The sequence below is a fragment of the Gouania willdenowi genome, chromosome 14, assembly GCF_900634775.1.
Source record: "Gouania willdenowi chromosome 14, fGouWil2.1, whole genome shotgun sequence".
NCBI classification, from domain to species: domain Eukaryota; kingdom Metazoa; phylum Chordata; class Actinopteri; order Blenniiformes; family Gobiesocidae; genus Gouania; species Gouania willdenowi.
The window spans coordinates 4,676,794-4,699,188 of record NC_041057.1 but is presented as its reverse complement, the minus strand read 5'-3'; the positions used below and the strand labels follow the sequence as shown (position 1 = coordinate 4,699,188).

Below are 22,395 nucleotides of genomic sequence, written 5' to 3'. Positions count from 1 at the left end.
AAACTAGGAATAGATTTTTTTTAACAATTTTAAGCTGTCATTATTATGACATGACTCCTGTCATTAGCATAAATAAAGTGTCATGAAGGCTGTTCATTACCTTAACCTTAACCCTGTGTTACCCTAACCCCACTAGATCCCTCCATCTAACCTCAAAAATGCCAACATAGCTCAAAGGTGTCAAAATATAGCGAAAGGTGTCATTGTTTAGCAATCGACACTTAATGACAGCTTAATGACAGCCTTCAACGACACTTTATTCATGCTAATGACAGATAATGACAGCCTTATGTATTCAACTGCACGTACAGTGTGACCGCAAATTTTAAATAATTTCTGTGGTTTTTAAAACCTCATTTCACCACCCTTTCCACCACTTTTGGTCACTTTTAACCCATTTTATTTCTGATTCAAACAAGGATTTACATCTTTAAGATGACTTCATACAATGGCACAAATAATAGTAAATGTTCCTGGATAACAGTGGATATTATTCAGATAAATAAATAAATAAATGAAAGTGGTTATCACAGATTCATAGAACAATGCACCATCGTTTTACTGACTTTATGGATGGACCCCAAACATCTCCCCCCTTTATTCCCCCTTATAGATGACCCTGCCAGGTACAGTGGGGGTCCCCGGTGTCTGGAACCTTTATTTTGGAGGGGGTCGTGGGCTAAAAACAGTTGAGAACCACTGGTTTATATACCATCACAAGTGACTACGTTACACCGTAAAACGTGAACTTTATTCTGCAAAGCATGTCAATTAACCAGGCCAAACAAAAGCTTTAAAATGCATGCGCTGCAGCTCAAATTCTGACAGCAACCACACAGTGTAAGACTATCTCTATCTTACTGTTTGGGAACTCAGAGGTGAAGAGGTAATAAGTGTCAATATTAACGAGAGTTTTGGTTTCTTTTTTTTTTTTTTCTTTTTTCGTCAGTTGAAATTCCAGCCCTCGGGGCAACTTTTAAGCAAGGCAACTGGCATCTGTCAATATTGCTTCATTCTTTTCACACACAGAAAAAAATCAAGAAAGAAAGAAAGAAAGTTTTTGCCTGACTTTCTTGAACTTTTATAAATCAATATTTCATATAATTTCAAAGAAAAAGCAACACTCTTCAGTTCCAAGTGATACCTGTTGCTCACTGTCTCAAAATGATTCCTCTCATGAATCCGACAAAGTTTTGCACCAAATCTAACGTTAAAAGAGAAAGATCTCAGTGAAGAAGAGCTTAACATAAACCGTGCGTTAGAACCCTGTGATTGAGGAATCCTATAAACGTGGTTATGAATGTTATGGAATGTGTTTTCTTCAGCTTTACGCCCACAGCTAAAAAAAAAAAAAAAAAAAAAAAAAGAAAACACCTACAATTGAGGGAACATGAAAATGTGTGCCCGCCAACTTTACCCTCCCACTTGGCCTGAGCAATAGTGGCTTCTTCACGTCTTCTACAACGTGCCAAAACAATGTTCATCTCCACAAGTGTTGGTGTATCTTAGCACATACAAACTACAAAGCCTGACTTACAGGTTACAGGCAATTAAACTGTTCAGAAAAAAAACTATCCATCAAATGGAAATTAAAACTTTTGCCAGTGTGTGCCAACGAGACCAAAGCAGAAAAACCAAGGCAAGTTCATAGAATAAGCTGCTTTTTTTTAAAAAAAAAATTATATATCCGAGTTAGTATTGAAATATATTCTTGGCTTCAAATTACATTTTCAGTTTATTTATTAACCCTGCCTTTATCCTTGGGGTCAATTTGACCCCATTCAATGTTAATCACTCCAAAAATAATAGCTGAATTCTTTTTTTTTTTTTTTTTTTTTTTTTTTTGCTTCATATTTCTTGACTTTTCCTAAATGTTGTTTTGGAACAGCTCTTTCACAGTCAGAGTGACGTAAAGGACGGAGGACTTTATAGTGAATGATCCCAAATATGTTACAAAAAAAGAGATAAAATTAAGTCAATAAATATGCTTATGAGAGGAGGGGGGGGGGGGGCGGTAGATGCACTAACTGAACATTTGAAATGTAAATGAATTTGAAAAGACAAATTAATTCAAATTTAAAAGTTTGGCCTGATGGTGGCGCTAGAGAACAGGTCATGGTTTCATTATTAAGGGGTTATTTATGTATTCAACAAATAAACAAAGTGCCTGAAATGTCATAAACTTGGTCAACAATTTTCTGAAAATCATTTTTCTGGAGGCAAATATTTAATATATAATAAGGTAAAATGTGTTAGTAATATTTGAGGATAATAGGAGGGTTAATTAACAAAAACATTCCAGACTCACTGCAATAAGACGTATAGCAATGTTTTGTGACTACTGATATATTTTTGTTTTGTTTATTTCTCCTGTTTGCAGGTTGGTAAGGCTCCAACATACTGTAATTTGCTTTTCTCATGCTGTAGAGATGCCGTTGGGAATAAAAAGACTCCATTATGACTTCATGAGATGCAGCGCAGCAAGAAACAAGTGAACTGCACGGCATCATTTCCAAGCCAACATAAGACCATATCAAATCCTTTTATCCATTTTATTTTTCAAATTCCATTACATTTTTTTTCCAAATGCTTTTATTTCCACAATATATATATATATATATATATATATATATATATATATATATATATATATACTGTACGTATTTTTAAAAAAAATTTGTTATGTAATATGTTGATAGTTTAAAAACGAAATACTTAAAAAACATAATTACACAAAAAAATTTGTCAAAATAAAACTTAAAAAAGGTTTAAATGCATAAAAATATACAAAATATGCACTCACTTTGATATATATATATATCAAAATTTGACTTACTAAATTACTTGTGTAATTTATTCTGTTTTTCAGTGTCAAAATACCATGTGGTCTGACCATGACGGCTGTTTAAAATGACTCTGAATCTATTCAAATGTATTTTCTGCCCTATTTGAGTTCTATTATAGTTCTGTATAAGATTTTAAAGTATTTCTATTTTTATTTCCATCATAATGTTCATGCAAACCGTGCCCGATGATGCTAATTTTATGAAATATCAAGCAGTAAAATCCTTATACGTCATTGACACATTTAAAAACATTAATACCATCCAATATCAGGTTAATAAATGCTAACTGAATCATTGAATACACTCTTAAGCTTTATATTTTAGTCCATTATATCTGTAACAGATTTTGTCAACTAGGGTTAGGGTTGAGGTTAAGTTATTAGTTGACTAAAACTAGGCTATAACAGAAACAGTCCTGATTGACTAAATTTTGACTAAAAGTAAGTTGCATTTTAGTCATAAGACTATGACTGAAACTATATCACATTTTGCAGGCTGAGGTTAGCCATCTCTCCACTTTTTTAGGCTGACACAGGTGTGTGTGGTAAAAGAGTTAATTTTGTCGACAAGCTTGTTTTTTTTTTTGTTTTTTTTTGCTGTGCACTGGAAAAAAAAAAGTTTTAAATATTTAATTACATGCACTGGCAGCTGCCTGCAAAGGAAGAGTATTGAAGCCCAAGATAGCTGCAAATTACTGAATGATTCAAAAGGCTGAGTAAATTTAAACTACCTTCACAAAAGCAGCAGGATACAAGTCATTAAAAGGCCACGGAATACAGAAATATTATAATAAAGGAGGTTTACCAAGTGTTTATGTTGTGCTTTTATTTTGGATTTTAATCCCATGAAGATCTCCTGTTTGTTCAAAGATTAAAGGGATCCTCCACAGTTTTTACAAATGTGGCCAAAAATCTAAGATCTATGCCTAAGAAAACTCAACATTTTGCACAATATTTGTTTTATTAACTCAACACCTGTATTTTGCCATCTTCCAAATCATGTGATTGAAGATGTCACACACACACCCATTTGCCTGTAAATCATTAAGCAGCATTTTAGATCATTTAGCAGCTTTTTACATTATTTTAGCAGATTTTTAGATTATTTAGTAGAGTTTTAGGTCATTTCGTAGCTTTTTAGATTATTTATCAGAGTTTTACATTATTTATCAGCTTTTTACATCATTTTAGCAGCTTTTTAGATCATTTAACAGCTTTTTAGATAATTTAGCAGCGTTTTAGATCATTTATCAGCTGTTTAGATTATTTATCAGCGTTTTAGATCATTTGGCAGCTTTTTAGATCAGTTAACAGCTTTTTGCATCATTTTAGCAGCTTTTTTCAATCATTTAACAGCTTTTTAGATCATTTAACAGCGTTTTAGATCATTTAACACGCTGTTTAGATCATTTAGCAGCTTTTTAGATTAGTTAACAGCTTTTTACATCATTTTAGCAGCTTTTTCGATCATTTAACAGCATTTTAGATCATTTAACAGCGTTTTAGATCATTTAACACGCTGTTTAGATCATTTAACACGCTGTTTAGATCATTTAGCAGCTTTTCAGATCAAAATTTAAACTTGTGCTGCTAATGATTGCGCTAAAAAACCAGGAAAAGTTAAAGATGTCAATGTAAACCTCTTTTGTTTGGACAGTGGTTCTCAAACTTTTCTCAGTCCCGTACCCCTTCAGACCTTTAACATGAAGCCATGTACCCCCTACTCCTGCACACTTAAAAAGCATAACAATGTAATGTAATGCAGTCACCTACTGGAATCCCCTCCCCTCACATCTAATTGCAATATCTAAGACACTAAGCTTTAAAAAAAACAAAAAGCTGTAATTAGAAAGGAAATTATATTCATCGCTTTGTAAATAGATGAATTTGTATGAATGCAGATCTGATGTTAGTACAACATGCTGTTAGGATGTCGAATGATGTTCTTCTCTTTTAGTTGATGTTTAATATGTGAAGGATTTCACTTTTTTTTTTGTATTTTATGAAAGACATTTGTGATTTTTGTTGGGACCCCAGGAAGAAAAATCTTTACCAGGGTGAAAACTAATGGGGATCCTATTTCAATAAACAATCAATCTACAATGTAGCCCTACAAGTATAAGTCATGTTTAATATTTGTCATGTAGCAATGAAGCTCTCGCTATATTTTCCCTTTTTGAGATTGACTACCCACTAGAGGGTAGTCTGACAGAGGCTAATGTGTAATTTGTGGCAATACTTGGAGGCTCCTCACTGCTGCTCTATTTATATTCCAGTTTACAATGTTGTCACACTGTTTTTATTTTTTATTCACGTACCCACTGTAACAATTTACGTACCCCACTTTTAAAACCTAGGATTCAGAGCAACCAAAAGAAGCACAAATTGTCATTTTGACCAAAAAAGCTGCTAAATTATCTAAAAAGCTGCTAAATGATCTAAAAAGCTGCTAAATGATCTAAAAAGCTGCTAAATAATCTAAAAAACAGGTTGAATGTTTCACTCCAATAGAAAACATTGGGATATTTGGAGGCAGTGGGGCCTTGTGACATCATCAATCATTTCAAGATGGCGGAACACAGATTTAAAACTGTAAAGTAGTCCCATCTTTATAAGTTAATGAAACGTATATGGTACATAATAATGTGTATTTGTTAGGCTAAGATCTTCTAATAAGAACATTTCAAAGATTTTAGGTCACATTTATAAATAAAAAAAAACATGGAGGATCCACAAAGCAAAGGTGTCAAACTCAAGGCCCGGGGGCCAGATCCGGCCCTTCAGAAAACATGAATCATCGTGTAAACTACCAAATAAATCAGTTGTAGATATCAAAATCCCTCCAAAGTCATAAAATCAATCTAAGCTCTCTAATATTTGTAGCAACTTGCTTTATTCCTGTGCTTATACCACTGCTGCAGTCACAAATTGTCAAAGAATCTCTAAAATCTCACGAAAAATCAAACAAAATTGCTCTAAATTGCACAAAACATATTGTCAGAAAAAACAAAATTACACAAATATTTGTCAATAAAAAACAATGGGATGTTTACAGGCAAAAAAAGTTTGAAAATGGTAAAGTCCCATTTTTAAAGCTTAATAAAACAAACATGATGCAAATAATGCATTTTGTTAAGCATAGATCTTCTAATAAGGACATTTCAAAGATGTTGGGCCACATTTACAAAAACAGTAAAGGATCCCTTTAAGGCAAATGTGTCAAACTCAAGGCCCGGGGGCCAAATCCAGTTCACCTCGTACTGAGATCGATTATGAGTATACTGTATATGTGCATGTGCGCCCATGCGACCCTAACCCTAACCTGATCCAATTAACTAATAAAACACGTGTCCGTTCACTTTGAAAACAAAAACTAAACAAAAACTGAAATTTTTTTTTTTTTTTTTTGCAAAAATTAATTTTCCGGTAGTGCGCAAGTGCATATATGCTCATAATCGATTTCAGAACAAGGTAAACTCAGACCGTGACACCGACCCTTCAGAAAACAGGATTCAGTGTGTAAATTAAAAAAATGAATCAATTGTAGTCTTACGCTTTATATTTCTAGTCAACTATATCTGTAACTGATTTAATTGACTAAAATCTTAAACTAGACTATAACTGAAATAGTCCTGATGACTAAAAGCTGACTAATATAAAGTAGCATTTTAGCGACATTTTTAAAAGTTAATAAAACAAACATGGTGCAAAATAATGCGTTTTATTAGGCATAGATCATCTAATAAGGACATAATAAAGATTTTAGGCCACATTTGTAAAAACAGTGGGGGATCCCTTTAAAACTATAATAATTTTAGAAAATAAAAAAGCTAAAATCAGCCCCTGCTTGTGTTTACGTCAGCACAGATTGACAACATGGCATCTTTTTTTTTTTATTTGTCCTCAGTCCAATTCTGTACGTGGCACTACTCCCCCCCCACACCCCCTCCCCCCAAGGGACGCCATTAAAGATAGCTTAGTCAAAAGTCAACATCCGTCTACAGCTGACAGCAGCATTACCAGCCTAGGTCGAACACTTGAAAGATGGCTTCCTTTTGGTGATCACGTTGGAACCCAAACAGCAGTGACTTTCACAGTTGTTATCCGGCACATATCTTCCGGACTCGACTGTGGGGGCTTTTTTTTTTTTTCACTGCGTTTTTCTGACATGGCTCCAGCTGCAGGGGCAGCCAGTCCAACAACTGCTCCTACATTCCCAGCAGACTCATCCCTTTCAACTTTTTTTTTTTTTTTTTTGGCATTTGTCTAAGTCCCCCCGACTGATCCTGATCATATACTGCCTCATTGTGGTGGAGGCCAAAGTTTTCAATGCAGCAAAGGAACTTTTATGTGGTTTAGTTTCATTAACTTGGAGGCAACACAGAAATTATATAAAGACAAAAATCTCAAAAAACAAAAGATTTACTTAAATACAACTCCTTCCAACAATTGTATTGTGCTTTGATACTGCCATATATGACATAACACTTTTAAAACCATCATAAATGATAGTTTCTTTGTTTTGGCTCATGTACCCCCTTTCTTTTATGTCTGAATCCAAGTATACCCACTGCGTCAGACTAGAGTAACTATTTCAAAACAACTATAGAGCAAAATGATGGAATGAATGAGTGATTACACACATTTTAAAGAATCTCGTTTTGTAAATAAATGGAAAGTGCAGTGGTTCCCAACCTTTTTTTTTTTTGGATCGTCACCCCATTTTGATAACAATAATTTCTGGCGACCCTCAATATATACATATATATATGTATTTTTAAAATGTTTGAGCTCTGATTTTTTTTTTTTTTTTTTTTTTTTACTGCATTTTAGTTGAACTAGATTTATATGTATATAAAGTGAAAGTATAGAAATACAGTTGTCTAAGATTGTGTGTCTCCATGGCGACAATGGTAGTATTACAGTAATGTAAGTGATGTCAGAATTGCAAAATGTGGATGGGAAAATGAATGGGATATATACAGTATATATATATGTATATATATTCTTTTGGTAGCCAGAACACCACCAAAATTGAATTACCTGTTCCTTGTCCCATCAAAATCCGTTTATGACTTTTCAAATTATTGTGTACAAACACTGCATTAGCTTAGCATTAGCATTAGCTTTAACATTAGCATAGAACACTGATGATGACATCGCTGTTGATAACATCATCAGTTTGAACATTCTTGGAACACTGATGACATCACCGTTGACGACATCATCAGTGTTCTAAAACAATTGTTTTAATAGGAGGAGTTCCACAGTGTGGATGGGAAAAAGAATGGGATATATATCAATGCACTGTATATTTTCTTTTGGTAGCCAGAACATCACCAAAATTGAATCACCTGTTCCTTGTCCCATTATCAACATTTCCTGAAAATTTCATCAAAATCCGTAACTTTTTTTAGTTAGTGTGTACACACACACACACACACACACACACACACAAACAAACAAAAAGACTGACCAACATGCTTCTTTCATTACATTATTACTTCCGAAAAGCGGTTTCGTTTTCAAAAGTAATAATGAAAACATTTCAAAAATGTATTCAAATTTTTCAGAAATTTCAGGCGACCCCATGTGAAGTCCCGACCCCAAGGTTGAAAAACATTGATTTAGTGCCTCTTGAATAGATTTATTTCTATAGTCTTTATCTTTCCCGCTTGGTGTGAGACCAAGACTGACACTTTATTTTCTTATCTCTCTCTCTCTCTAGTACCCCCCCCCCCCCCCCCCCCCCCCCCCCCCCCCCCGTACCCCCAGTTGAGAAGCATTGGTTTAGTTAATCTAAGACTAAGCAGCCAAAAGTTTGCCATGTTTTGTCAATAAACAAAGAAAGACAAATACATTTGATTAAATACCAAAAAAAAACAACCCTAAGGTCAGCAGCACATCCAAAGTTTTAATATAATGGCTTAAAGATGTTTCCTCGTTCTTTTCTCCTCTAAACATATTATTACCATCTCTCAAATTGATCATAAACATGTCAAGGACTGTTTTGTAAAATAAAAGCACAGTCATTATGTTTCCCTGGCGTATGTTCTTCATGAAGCTGTAAAACCACCTTAAAAAACCACGAAATTCTGCTCATGTGGTGCCAGATTAAAAATAAATACAGAAGAAAAAATTAAATTAAATCTGTTCAGCCATGTTTTGGTTTTCAGTGAACAAATCAAACCAAGAAGATATTAGTTTTTAATCAAACCACAACTCAGCACAAAGCTAAATATCTATGATAAATATCTACCACCAACCACATGTATCCCATAATCAAATCTATTCTGCACTCATCATAATAACTTTTTGGAACAAAACAAAGAACACAGTGGTTCTCAACTTTGAGGTCAGGACCCCATTTGGGGTCGTGTGACACTGGGAAAGGGTCATCAGGTGCATGAAGGAAACAAAGAATATTTTTGCTTATTTTTACCCTTTTTCTGTAATTAAACCAAATTTGTCATATTTTAATGTATTTTCATCACTTTTTCTTGCCATATTTTTGGTCCTTTTAATGCATTCTTGCTAAATTATTCCCATTTCTGCCACTTCTTCTTCAAATTTCAATGACTTCTGCACATTTTTTTCTACTTTCACTACATTTTCGGCACTTATAAACCCTTTCTAACACTGAATTCCCACCTAATGTCACATATGTTGACCCATTATTGTGACTTTTAACCTCTTTTAACCATATTTCATGCATATTTTTGCCAGTTTAAACAAATTGTTCCTACTTTTTAAATTACCCCAACCCCCTCGCCCCCAATTTCTGCCACTTTTAAGCCAATATTGACAGTTTGAATCCTTTTTTTATCATTTTTTCTGTCTGTTTTATTGGCCACGCTAATTTACAACATTGAACCATTTTCTGTGGTTTTTTAAATCCCATTTCACCAACTTTTTCCACCATTTTTGGTCACTTTCAACCCATTTTATTTCTGATTAAAACAAGGATTTACATCTTTAAGATGACTTCATACTATGGTGCAAATAATAATAATAATAATAAATTTCACAGATAACTGTGAATATTATTCAGATAAATACTTTTATTTTGCGGTTTACGGGCTGAAAAGGTTGAGAACCACTTGCCTATAACACCATTGACAATCAGTCATAGTGAGCAACTGTTTTTATTGCTGATAGTTATTAAGCATGTCTTAGATCATTTCAATGAGCAATGCATATTTTGCACCGAAGCTCCTTTATCTGTATTTCTTAATCAGGGCACAGACTTATCTTAGTATTTAATTACAAGCTTTAAACTGCATGGGCCGGATCACAGATTTACTTCTCATCATTCTTATCCAGCTGAACTAAGCCCATTATTTTTAATAAGCCCAAACTCTAATTCTCTTACAGGATGGAAATGTATAATAATCCAACCGTTGCCTCAGTGTGTGGGAATCAGAGACTTTGTGTCGGAAAAGAGTTGGTTTAAAAAGAGACACTTTAATGTCACGTTAGGTTCTGTACAATCAGTGAAGTGTTTGAGATTCACAGATTGTGCTTAAAATAACAGAAGAAGCTTTTTTCCGGTCAAAACTCAAGGTCCGGGGGCCAAATTCTGGCCCTTCAGAGCATCCACATCGGTCCACGGGAAACTAAAGACGACAGAGATCTAATATTAAAGTGTGTGAATCACAAAACAATTCAGCTGTAGATATCTGAGTCGCTTTAAAATCACAATTCAATACAAATCTAAGTATTTAATATTTGCCCAGGCATTACTAACCAAAAAGTGTTAAAAGAACGACAAATGTTTCTAGCAAACAAACTAAATAATTCTAATTTCCACTGGCAGGAGGTGAACTGGTTTTATTGGTGTAATTAATGATGAAAACTTAACCTGGTATCTCACTTGCTAAATCAAATATTGCCATTAATATTGGAATAATTGGGAAATTTGGAATCTCCTAAATGTATAAGAATTTGTACGTGGTTTCTTTAACAATTAATTCACAGCCAATAGTCACCTAAAAATCACATATCACTGCTCATTTAAAAATCCTATTTAAAACATTCTCCTTCATGAATAAACCAAATAATGTTTGCTTTTTGTTCAGTTTTTTGTTGTTTTTTTTGCTTGACTTTTGATGTTAATGTTTTTGGCTCCGTTTGAAATATTTGCTGTCTTGACATTCCTTTAGTTTCTTGATTTTATTTTTTGTTTATTTACTATATTTCTCTTTGGATAAAGTTGAATTGTTAAATCTTCTTTTTCCCAGAGGTGTAAATAATACTGTAAATCCTACTCAAATAGAAGTACTGTTACTCAGGTACATGTAAGTCACACATACAATACTCAAGTACAAGTAAAAAGTAGCTAAATTAAATAGTTGTCAAAGTAAAAATTACAAGTTCATTTCACCCTCCACCTTTATTTTTGGTAATAAATCTTGCCACGGTTCCCTTGCGTACAGTAAACATCTCATGTATCAAAGGTTTGTCAAAATGTACAATTATTTTAAAAATAAATATAAATAATAAATAAAATTTGAAATAATAATTCTCACAAGTCTATATACATTTATGAACTCTAAATAATATATATATATATATATATATATATAACCTCTATTTAATGCTGTTTTGGTGCGGTGCATTACCTTTAATCTGATTAAATGTTCGTTATTCATTTTATAACAATAAATCATAAATTTCGCAGTAACAGTTGGGTGTAGAAATTTAACAAATTGCTTTTTTTTTTTTAAATGTACTTAAATACAAGTAAAATGAAAATAAACTCATAAAATTACAGTAACGTGGTTACGTTACTTTCCCCTCTGGGTTTTCTGGGTCTACTATTGATATTATTATGTTTTGTTGTATCACAAACTGTGCCAAATTTAAAAACATAAGAAAAGAAAGACAGAAAGATTGAAATAAATCATTGGTCATTGATAGTCTGTATTCAGGCTTTGCTCTTCTATAAATGTAAAGCTATTTGTAGTGGTGGCGTAAATTCCCGCATCGACAGAATGGAGTGTTGAGTCAACGAAATGCCAGGTTTCTCTTAACGAATTGCGTCTGAAATGCTGCTCTGTCATCATTTGTGTTTGAGCGTGTGCACGACTCCACATGCATTAAAAGTAGCAAGTCCATTATTCTCTATTAAAGCTTACGAAGAAGAAAATTCTCAAAATATGTATTTCGCCTCTCACGACTGTGTGTTTTTCTCTCTTATTTGTTTTTCTTTCCTCAGTCCAAATAAATGTGTTTGCACGGGTTAATTAGAGTCTCTTTCTAAAATAACATACAGTGTTAAAGTGTTTCAGTGAAGTCCAATAAAACAGGTCTCGCCAATTGTGCCAGACGGAGAAGAAAATGAGCCTCAAATGAGTAAAAATTATATGTTTTAAATCTTAAATGAAGCTCAAGCTCATTGTGGAAACTCAGCACAGCAGGAATCCTGTAAAACAGATACTGTTGATACTAAATAATAATAATAAACCATCATTCTTTTCACAAAAACACCCAGCAGTGCTTCTCAAATGAGGGTACGTGTACCCCGAGGGGTACGTGATGGAACCCCAGGTGTGAGATGGCCAGAAATGATAGCAACTATAGAAATAAATGTATTCAGGAGCCACGAAATAAGTGTTTTTCAACCATGGGGTTGGGATCCCATGTGAGGTCGCCTGAAATTTCTGGAAAATTTTAATAGATTTTTTTTTAATTTTTCTAATTATTATTAAATGTTTTATTTCTTTAAATTAAAATAACGCACCTTTTTAAACAACTGTATTCCTATACTTTCACTTTGTGAATCTAGTGGAACTAAAATGCAATTAAAAAAAAAAATAATAATTATATATATATATATTTTTTTTTTTTTTTTTTTCTTCATTTAGGATTCAGAAATAAGAGAAAGGAGGTATTTGAGCCAAAAAAGTTTGAGAACCACTGATAATGAATCCTAAATGAAGGATGAAGATATAAAAAATGAACCAGGTCGTCATGATGGTGATTTAAAAAAAAAAAAAAAAAAAAAAAAAGCAAAAACCAAGTTGTCGTATAGTTTGTGTGGCTCTTCTAAGGACAGAGAGGTATGTGGCCTGAGGGCAGCTTGTCTACCACCTCAATACAGCAGCTGTGACCTACAAGCTGTGGCACATCAGGGCCACGGATTAAGTATGTACCGTATAAGTCTGGCTACCACAAACATATGAAAGTGGTTCTGCATGTTTCACACATACAAAGGTATTTGTTTAACAACATGCTACTCATTACATTAGTGTACACACACACATATATATACATACTGTATATATACATACATTAGTGACAGACCGATGCATCGGCCGGCCAATAATATCGGCCGATTTTTACCTTTTTTTACGTGTATCGACATCGGCTGACGCTGGCAGCTGCAATCGCCGATCTGCATTAGAAATATTTTTTACTTGTTCTTGTTCTACATCATCTGTTTTAATATTTGTTAAATATTTTTCACTTGTTGTCGTTCTACCTCTCCTTTGTTCATTTCAATAAATGTTCCTTTTTTCATTTGTTTTTATCATTGTGTAATTTTTATGATGTAAATCCAGGGAGAAAAAGTAGTATCGGCTCCAAATACTGGCTCAAGAAAATATGCAGTTTGTATCGGTCATCGGCTAAGAGTGACTGCTGGGAAAAAAATTGGACCCTAAAAAGCCAATGAAGAACATAAGGTGTTAGAACAGGAATTATTGAGTTGTAGCTCAGTGTGTGACGGCTGTGGCCAACGTTCATGTCGTCCATTCCACTGTGGAAAGGACAACAGGGAAGAGCTTCATTATTCAACCCCATGTCAAATTAAACATTCAGCACTGCTGCTATGCTGCTCATACAGCGCGATGATTTTCAACATCCCAAATGTGCCCCTAATGAAAATGTAGCCCATACACACACACACGTATTTATGTAGGTCTCCTCCATAGAGTCTATAGACAGACAAAAAGCTAGAGGACTTTCACTCACTCTGTACAATAAAGGCTGATTTAATTTTTTAGTCTAAACCACCAGAGACATGCACACTATTGTTAGGCTAAATAATAAAAGCTGAACGGCAGGTGGAATGAACTGGAGATTACAGCCCAAAACAACAGCAGTGTCAGCTTTTTGTTTGTTTGAAACAATGCGGAATGTTCTTGACTCATTTTACTCTTCTATTCATCATTGGAGGACAAAAATAAGAGCTCAGACTTCATTTTTACTGCATAAATAAAGATTATTTTTGGAATTGATCTTTAAAAAAAAAATATATATATATATATATATATAGCAAGCAGTTTAGTGTTTAGGAAATTAAATATGTATATGAAAGTCTGAATATGTGTTAATTTTGGCAGGAAATTTTAATTTAGTTTTAATCGCAGTCTTTTGACTAAAATGCAACTTAATTTCAGTAAAAATCTAGTCATCAATTGTATTTCACTTATAATCATAATGACATTAAGGTTTTAATCGACTAAAACTGTAACAGACATAGTTAAATATTAAACGGATAGAACAAAACCTTATTGGAGGAAGAAAGGAATAAGGGAGAGTGAGTTAGGGTGGGAGACTGCATTAGGGCTGTGCAATATATCAAAGATTCAAGATATATTGAGTTTTCTATTTTGGTGACATAGAAAATTACAATTTTGATCGAAGTATAATTTTTTCAACTTATTTTGTATTTATATATTTCTTGGAGATGCTGATTTCTCTATTTCTCAGAAACAGCATGAAAAGCACAGTTTGATGTATTTCTGAGTTTGCCCTAACCCAGACCTTCCCCTAAACAAGCCACACTACAGAGCTCACTCACACGTGCTGTCCCTTAGAGGTAAAATAGACCAAAGTGGCACATTTTGTGCAACTGTTTGTTAATAAATGTGCCTGTAGTAAATTTAACCCTGAATTGTCTCTCTGGTCAGACTTCATTTTAAATTAAAATTATCAAGGTTTATATTGTATATTGCCATTTTGAGAAAAAATATTGATATTTGGTGAGTTTTGGTCCTTATCGCCCAGCCCTATTGTGAATGCATCTTTTTTTTTTTTTAAGATTTATTTAGCATTGATCAACCTGACATTTGATGGTATTAAAGTTCCTAAATACACATAAAAAAAGAGTAGTTCTGATTGGATACCTTTGAAAAAAGAAACTGAGTTCTGATTGGATTTCATCCCATATGAACATTATAGCTACATTTTTATTTTTATTTTATTTTTATTTTTATTAGTTAACAAAAATATGAATATATTTTGAGATAGTTTTCGTACACGTGTATATTTTTTAATTAGTCATAGTCTCGTTATTGTCACTTAAAAAAATGTGGGTGACAAAAAGTGACAATAGCCGTATTTTGACTGTTTTAGCTTGAAATCATTAGAAGTTAAATGGGAACAAAGGAAGAAAACTACAGATAATATTCAAAACCCAGTTATTCCATGCCAAAACAAAAAAAAAAAAATCATAATTTACATAATTTATAAGCACACTCGGGGACCACACAAGTCTCACATTTGTAAAGATGTTCCCTTTGTTTATGACGCTCTTTGTAAACACATTAAGGGTATTTGCTTCATTTTGAACTCCAGAGACGATCGTGCCAAAAAGTCAACAGATTGAATCCAAACTTAAAATGTTGTTATTGCCAATTCCTAAAGGTCAGCCCGACACGTGATGACTAATGAGTACCAAATCTTTTCTATGTCAGGCAACATTGCCCATTGCGGAGGCAACAAAGTTTATACCTAAAGCCAAGCAGTTCGAAAATTGCCTTAAGTTGCCTCAAGTCAGTGGTGCATGTAATTTAACAGTCTGGTAATTGCTGATTGAAAATATATACTGTATATTAATCATTTTAACACCTCTAGCTCAGATATGGGCAACAGGAGGAGTGGGGGCCACAAGCTACCCACGGGCTAATTGTGCGTGGCCCCCAAAGTAAATGTAAAAAATCATTTTTACGCACACAAAAACAAAACACAAAAATAAGAGAGAAATTTACAAAATGACAACAAAAATACACAAAAACAACTCAAAAGAAATCTAAAATGTGAACAGAAATACACAAAATTACCCAAACATTGCACAAGATGACTAATAATACACAAAAATAACAGAGAATTGGATTAAGTGACAACAAAAATACACAAAATGATTTAAATAAACATACAAAATTAAGGGGGAAAAAACACAAAAAAAACACAAAATGTATCAAATGTGAACAGAAATACACAAAATAAAACTAAAATTGCACAAACATTGACAAAATGAAAACAAAAATGCATTTAATGACTCAAAGAAACATACACAAAAATAACACAAAAGAAATCTAAAATTTGAACAGAAACACACAAAATTACCCAAAGTTGCACAAGACGACTAATAATACACAACAATAACAAAGTAATGTATGAATTGACAACAAAATATACCAGTTGCCTCAAGGGAAAGAATATATATAACAATATATAATTAAAACACGACACAATCTTAAACAACTATATTCTGTACTTTCACTTTCTCAAAAATAAATCTCGTTAAAATAAATTACAGTATAAAAATATATGAGCTACTCAAAAAAATGTCTTTGGGGTTTGCCACAAATTTGTGATATGGAAATGGGGTCACGATCCAAAACAGGGTTGGGAACCACTGCTTTAAGTACTTGCAATAATTATCAAACAGTCACTGTGGGAACTTTTAAATTCTATCCATTTCTCGGAGACAGACGAGAGCAATCAACAAGAACGGATAATAACCTGAAATGTCATTTATGAGCTTTGCTAAGTAGCAGGAAAAATTAACAAGGATTTATTGGGTTTTTTGCAGAACCCTGGAGGTAACATGGTTCACTTTGTGTTCCCTCACTAATAGGACGATGAGTTTAAAAGCTGAAGTGAGTGAGGCAAAAACAGAAGAAAAAAAACCAGAGGAGAGGCGAGTCGGTGTCTCTTGAGTCCAGTAAGAGGATTTAAAAGACAGCACTCATCGTGTTCTTGGTCACAACACTTTAATTGTATACCAAGATTTAATTGGGACTTATGCTCCAATTGAATGAAAGCATTTAGCGTGGACAATGGAACATTTCAATTTACAAGGCTGTGAAATTAAACTCGGCTTTACTTGTATAGTAGACATCATTGCAAAGTTAAAGTTCAACTTTCTTACTAGAGAAACTCTAAGAAGATCAAAGTCAATTTCCTAAAACATGTCTGAATAAATGAAACCATAACATCATATTCTAAAAGAAGACAAAAAGAACATGCTGGAATTACTATGCGAAGGTCAAGTACACATCAAAGCAATCAGCAGACGCCTCTGGAGAAGACTGGCAGTTGACAGTCAAAACATCTCATGATATGAAAGTAAATTTTCTGAAAAACAGTTGTGTCTGAATAAATGAAACCTTAACATATTATTTAGAAAGAAGATTTGACTTGCTGAAATTATTACGCAAAAGTTAAGGAAACATCAAAGCGATCAACAGACGCCTGTGAAGAAGACTGGCAGTTGAAAGTCGAACTATGTCAGGAGATCAAAGTAAATTTTCTGAAAAACAGTTGTGTCTGAATAAATGAAACCTTTAGATATTATTCTTAAATAAGACAAAATAACTTGCTGGAATTACTACGTAAAAGTTAAGGAAACATCAAAGCGATCAACAGACGCCTCTGAAGAAGACTGGCACTAGACAGTCCAAACATGTCAGGAAATCAAAGTAAATTTCCCAAAGAACAGTTGTCTGAATAAATGAAACCTGAACATTTTTTTTAAAAGAAGACAAAATGAACTTGCTGAAATGATTACGCGGAAGTCAAGGAAACATCAAAGCGATCAGCAGACGCCTATGAAGAAGACTGGCAGTTGAAAGTCGAAATATGTCAGGAGATCAAAGTAAATTTTCTGAAAATCAGTTGTGTCTGAATAAAAGAAAACCTTAAGATATTATTCTTAAATAAGATCACCAAAGCGATCAACAAACGCCTGGCATAAATAACCCCTTGATAATGACACCTTGATCTGTTCTCTAGCGCCACCATCAGGTTAAACTTTTAAACCAGAATTAATTCATCTTAAATAGTTTTCATCCAATTCTTCTGAAATTTATTGACAACATTATTGACCACAAGAATATGAAACCTAATGGTTGTGATAATGATAATAATTTTACCCAGAAAATTAGGAAAAGGCAGAAAATATGAAGCAAAAAAAAAAAGTCTGTTATTTTTTGAATGATGAACATTGAATGGGGTCAAACTGACCCCAAGGATAATAGGGGGGTTAAAGGGGATTTTCAAACTTTAAATCAAAACTCCAGTGAACCTAAGCAAAGGCTGTTACTAATTTAAAGTCTAAACTGTAGGCTGTACTGTACTATTTTAACTCTGTGAATGTAAATGTAAATGTAATGGATGATTCAAACAGGAGACATGGAAACAAAGGTAAGAGAGATAAAGCTTGGGTTAGATTCTAGAAAAAGAGTTGTGGACATGTTCAATAATAACGACAGTGAAAACTATTCCCAGCAGGTGCAGCGAAAAAAAAAAAAAAACAGCTCCAACAAACTCATTAATACATGCTGACATTTTGATAAGCAGATTTATTATAATTTTGAAGTCTTTGCTGTGCATGCAGGACAAGGAAAGTGCAGAGTCGCGATGTGATGATTGATTTTTGTTTTGTTTTTGGTAAGACAAAAATAGCCCAGTATCTCTGTTCTATGACTTCAAATAGGAAAAGCCTTTGAACACACTTTGAACAAAGTGTTTTATTCTAAATAAAGAAATGGATAAGAGATATAGGAAACACAAATTGACTTTTTTTGTTGTTTTGATGGAGACTATTGTTGTATATGGTGAATTGGCCCAAGTCACTTTCCGTAGATTTGCCTTTGACTTTTATCATGATATCCATCCTCTTCCGTACGCTAATAAAACAGCGACAGATGGTTTATTTCCATTACCATGAGAAAAATTCATTGCTGAAACCAGAGGTGTGAAGAGTACTGATATATTCTACTCAAGGAGAAGTAATGTTAGTTGATTGAAATTGTACTCAAGTACATGCACAAGTAAGTCATACATAAAATACTCAAGTACAGGTAAAAAAGTAGCTCACTTAAATAGTAATCAAAGTAAAAGATACTTGTTACTTTCAACCCCCCTTATGTTTATTTTTGGTAATAAATCTTGCCACGGTTCTCGTGCATACAGTAAACATCTCGTGCATAAACTTAAAAATGAAGAGACACAATCTTGTACAATTGGAACATAACTTTTTTTTTTCCACAAAGACATCTGTATAAAATAAAAGTGTGTCAAAATGTAGAATTCTTTTTTAAATAAAATAAAACCAATGAATTCACTCCGTGAAGCTAATATTATTAACTCTAGAACTGACAAAATATCCTCCATTAAATGCCGTTTTTGAAGCCGTGCATTACGTTTAATCTGATTGGTCAGCTATGATGTGATGCATTTCATTGTTGTCCACTCATTTCATTTTTTGTACTTTCACAATGTCCGTTGATCATTTTAAAACAAAAAAATAATCATTTATGGTTGGGTGTAGAAACGCCCACCTAACGCCAATGAGAGCTGGAGATAGGCTGCAGCAGACTGTTATTCTTTACTCCTTTTAAAATGTACTTAAGTACGAGTAAAATTACTTGTTTTGAAATATACGCAAAAAAAAATACAAGTATCCATAAAGGCAACTCAATTACAGTAATGTGAGTACTTGTAATCCATTACTTTCACCTCTGGCTAATACTAAACAAAGCATAGGAACTAAATTGCTGCTGTCCCTGGTCCTGAAACTGCACACAGTCTCACACAGTATCAGATTAATGTGTATCATGTTGACATTAGGGCTGTCACTTTAACATGTTAATTGTGCATAATTAATTACAGGAAAAGAAATTTAAATTAATTAAAAAAAAAAAATGTATCGCATTAATCGCTTGGTTTTTTTTGCACCCCAAACATCTCATTGCACACGTTTCCAGTATAACCATAATACTGATGCACTGGTTACAATGGTAGAACCTGAGGAGAAGTCTTTGTGGGTGCTACTTTCAGTTTTAAAAAAAAACAAAAAAAAAAAAACACACGGGATGGAAAACTAAAGCCCAGTTGTGTGCAAATTGTGCAAGAAATAGATTGTGTATCAGCAGAGCTCTTCCACCTCAATGCTAACTATGTAGCAGCTAGCACCTCAATGCTAACTATGTAGCAGCTAGCATAGACAGTAGTCCTTTGGGTGCTGCACTCGACCGAGTGGCCCATACAATCCACACTAGACAAGATGACAAGGTTCAGAGCCAAAATGAATAAATCCATGAGTGACAAATAAACAAAGTCAGTGGATGAATGATTGCAGTGGACAGTCGACCACTCTCAGTGGTAGAGGATGTGGGCGGGGCTACTACTACTTCTACTAGAAGTGATTACTTGATGTTATTACAGTACTCTATTTTGTGATGAACAATGTTATTTTGTTCTAATTTACAGCACTGTGTTTGATGGGCTTTATTTATTATATAGTAACTGAAGGAGAGAAAAAGCAAAACGTTTGGTGTTCAATAATTGTATTGATCATAAAAGTGTTCTTATTGTTTATGTTGTGCTAAGTTATAGCACAACATATAAACCTGATGTTTTATTTCATTCGCATTTTCTATTATTTGTAGATTGACTAAAGTACAGGTCAATATTTCATCTGATGGTCTGAGCCCTTGGGTCTAATCTCACATATTGTGGAATGAAAATTGTTCAGGTCTGTTAAAAACAAACACTAAATGACTTTATAAAGTCACTGTGTTATACATAAATGTTTCAATCTGGGACAATAATGTAATTTAAATGAAAAACACCTCAAGTTGAGGGCGTTTCTCAGCAATTTTTAGGTGAGATTAAAAAAAGACATACATTAATCACAGAGCATAATTAATTAATCGCACAATATTACTAATTTATTGACAGCACTAGTTGACATACTTTATTTAAAACTGATGTTGTGTGTTTTATCCTGAGGAACATTCAGAGTCCTATGAAGCATGTGTGTGTATGTCGTAATAATGGAACAGGTTTCTTGTTGAATGCAGATATAGTTTCTGTGTTACACGTGAACTGTAATTCCTCAGCAGCAACAGTGCGAGGCGCATGTCTAACGCAGTTCAGTGGGAGAGAGAAAGAGAGTTTGATTGATCATGTGAGCTATGGGAGCCTGTGCGAGAGTTGTGGAAAAATTGCTGCATAGACGCCCCTTAGACAGCTTTTTTCTGCTCTAGCCACAGACTCCAGGGCATGGTGATGTGGTGGTGGTGGTGGTGGTGGTGTCCACATAAATAAAGCACATTTTATACACACAGCATGTGAGCAAAAAAAAAAAAAAAAAAAAGAAAGAAAGAAAAAGAAAAAGAAAGAAGAAGCCATTCAGAATTCTTCCGGGTTGCACTTCATCACCGGTTTAACCAAACCACATTGTTGTTATTATTATTATAATAATATAGTATATGTTTGATGAACTTACCGCAGTCTGCACACAGGATCTTCCCAACATCTTTCTTCAGGTTCTTCCCACTCGTGTCAACAGGCGCGTACGATGCTCTGAACACCAAAGGCTCGTCCGTGGGGTCCATGAAAAATATATACTTGTGGTTCTTCTTCACTTTGGTGCACGGAGGCTCGGATCCAAACTCCCCCACGGTGACGAGCTGCTCCCGCTCCAGACCCCCGCTGTTCAGGGGCCACACATCCAGCACTCGGACCGTGACTCGGTGCGTCTCCTCCGCGGCGGTGGACACGTTCACACTCCCGGGCATGGACTGCTGCACCTTGCCCTCGATCACCACGGTGGATTTGTAAGCCTGGTCCTGCAGGGAATTCAAACTCGGGGAGTAGCAGGCGAATGAGACCCCGATGAGCAGCATGGAGAAGTGGACTGGATCAAGCCTCATGCCGCCTGCTTTGGCTCGGTGCGGGTCGGGCTCGGTGCGGGGCTGGTGATGATGATGCGGGGCGATGATGGCGATGATGATGATGATGGTGATGATGATGATGATGGGTTGGATGGAGGAGAGAGGAGTAGTAGTGGTGGTGGTAGTAGAAGGCTCCGGTAGCACGGCAGCAGCAGCGCAGCAGACCTTGCATAAGTGTCCATGCCATCGGGATGTGGTGCTGATGCTGGTCCAGGGGATGATGCTCAGCAGTGGGATGACACCGGGCTCTATCCTCCTAATAATAACAATACTACGAATGATAAGGCATTGGAGACTATGTATGTATGGTGTAAAATGATGAATTATACCGGATCCCCTCCCTTTCCATGGAAAGATCGAACCATAACTGTAGAAGACGACGCCACTCTTACATTACAGAATATCTTTGCCCAAAAATTGCAGTACTGCATGTATCATCTGCAAAATGCTGCAGTGAACTACAAGTTTGGTCATCCACTAGCAAAGAAAGCACAAAAAAGGAAAGAAAGAAAGAAGAATCCACCATGCATTCCAACAGGAGAAGATCATAAAGCAATATTCTTCTTCTGCTCGGTC

General features: G+C 34.5%; 1 protein-coding gene across 3 annotated transcripts in view; it reads right to left on the bottom strand.

The window, feature by feature from the left end:
- Positions 1–22,395, bottom strand: part of nrg2a (neuregulin 2a) — a 145,799-nt gene extending 123,404 nt beyond the window's left edge. Inside the window, exon 1 of one of the 3 annotated variants that reach the window (XM_028466512.1) lies at positions 21,372–22,395. In XM_028466512.1, the coding sequence (XP_028322313.1) occupies positions 21,372–21,798 (427 nt within the window). In that variant the 5' untranslated portion in view covers positions 21,799–22,395. The remainder of the gene's footprint in view (positions 1–21,371) is intronic. The other 2 variants (XM_028466510.1, XM_028466511.1) reach the window with 2 other exon arrangements.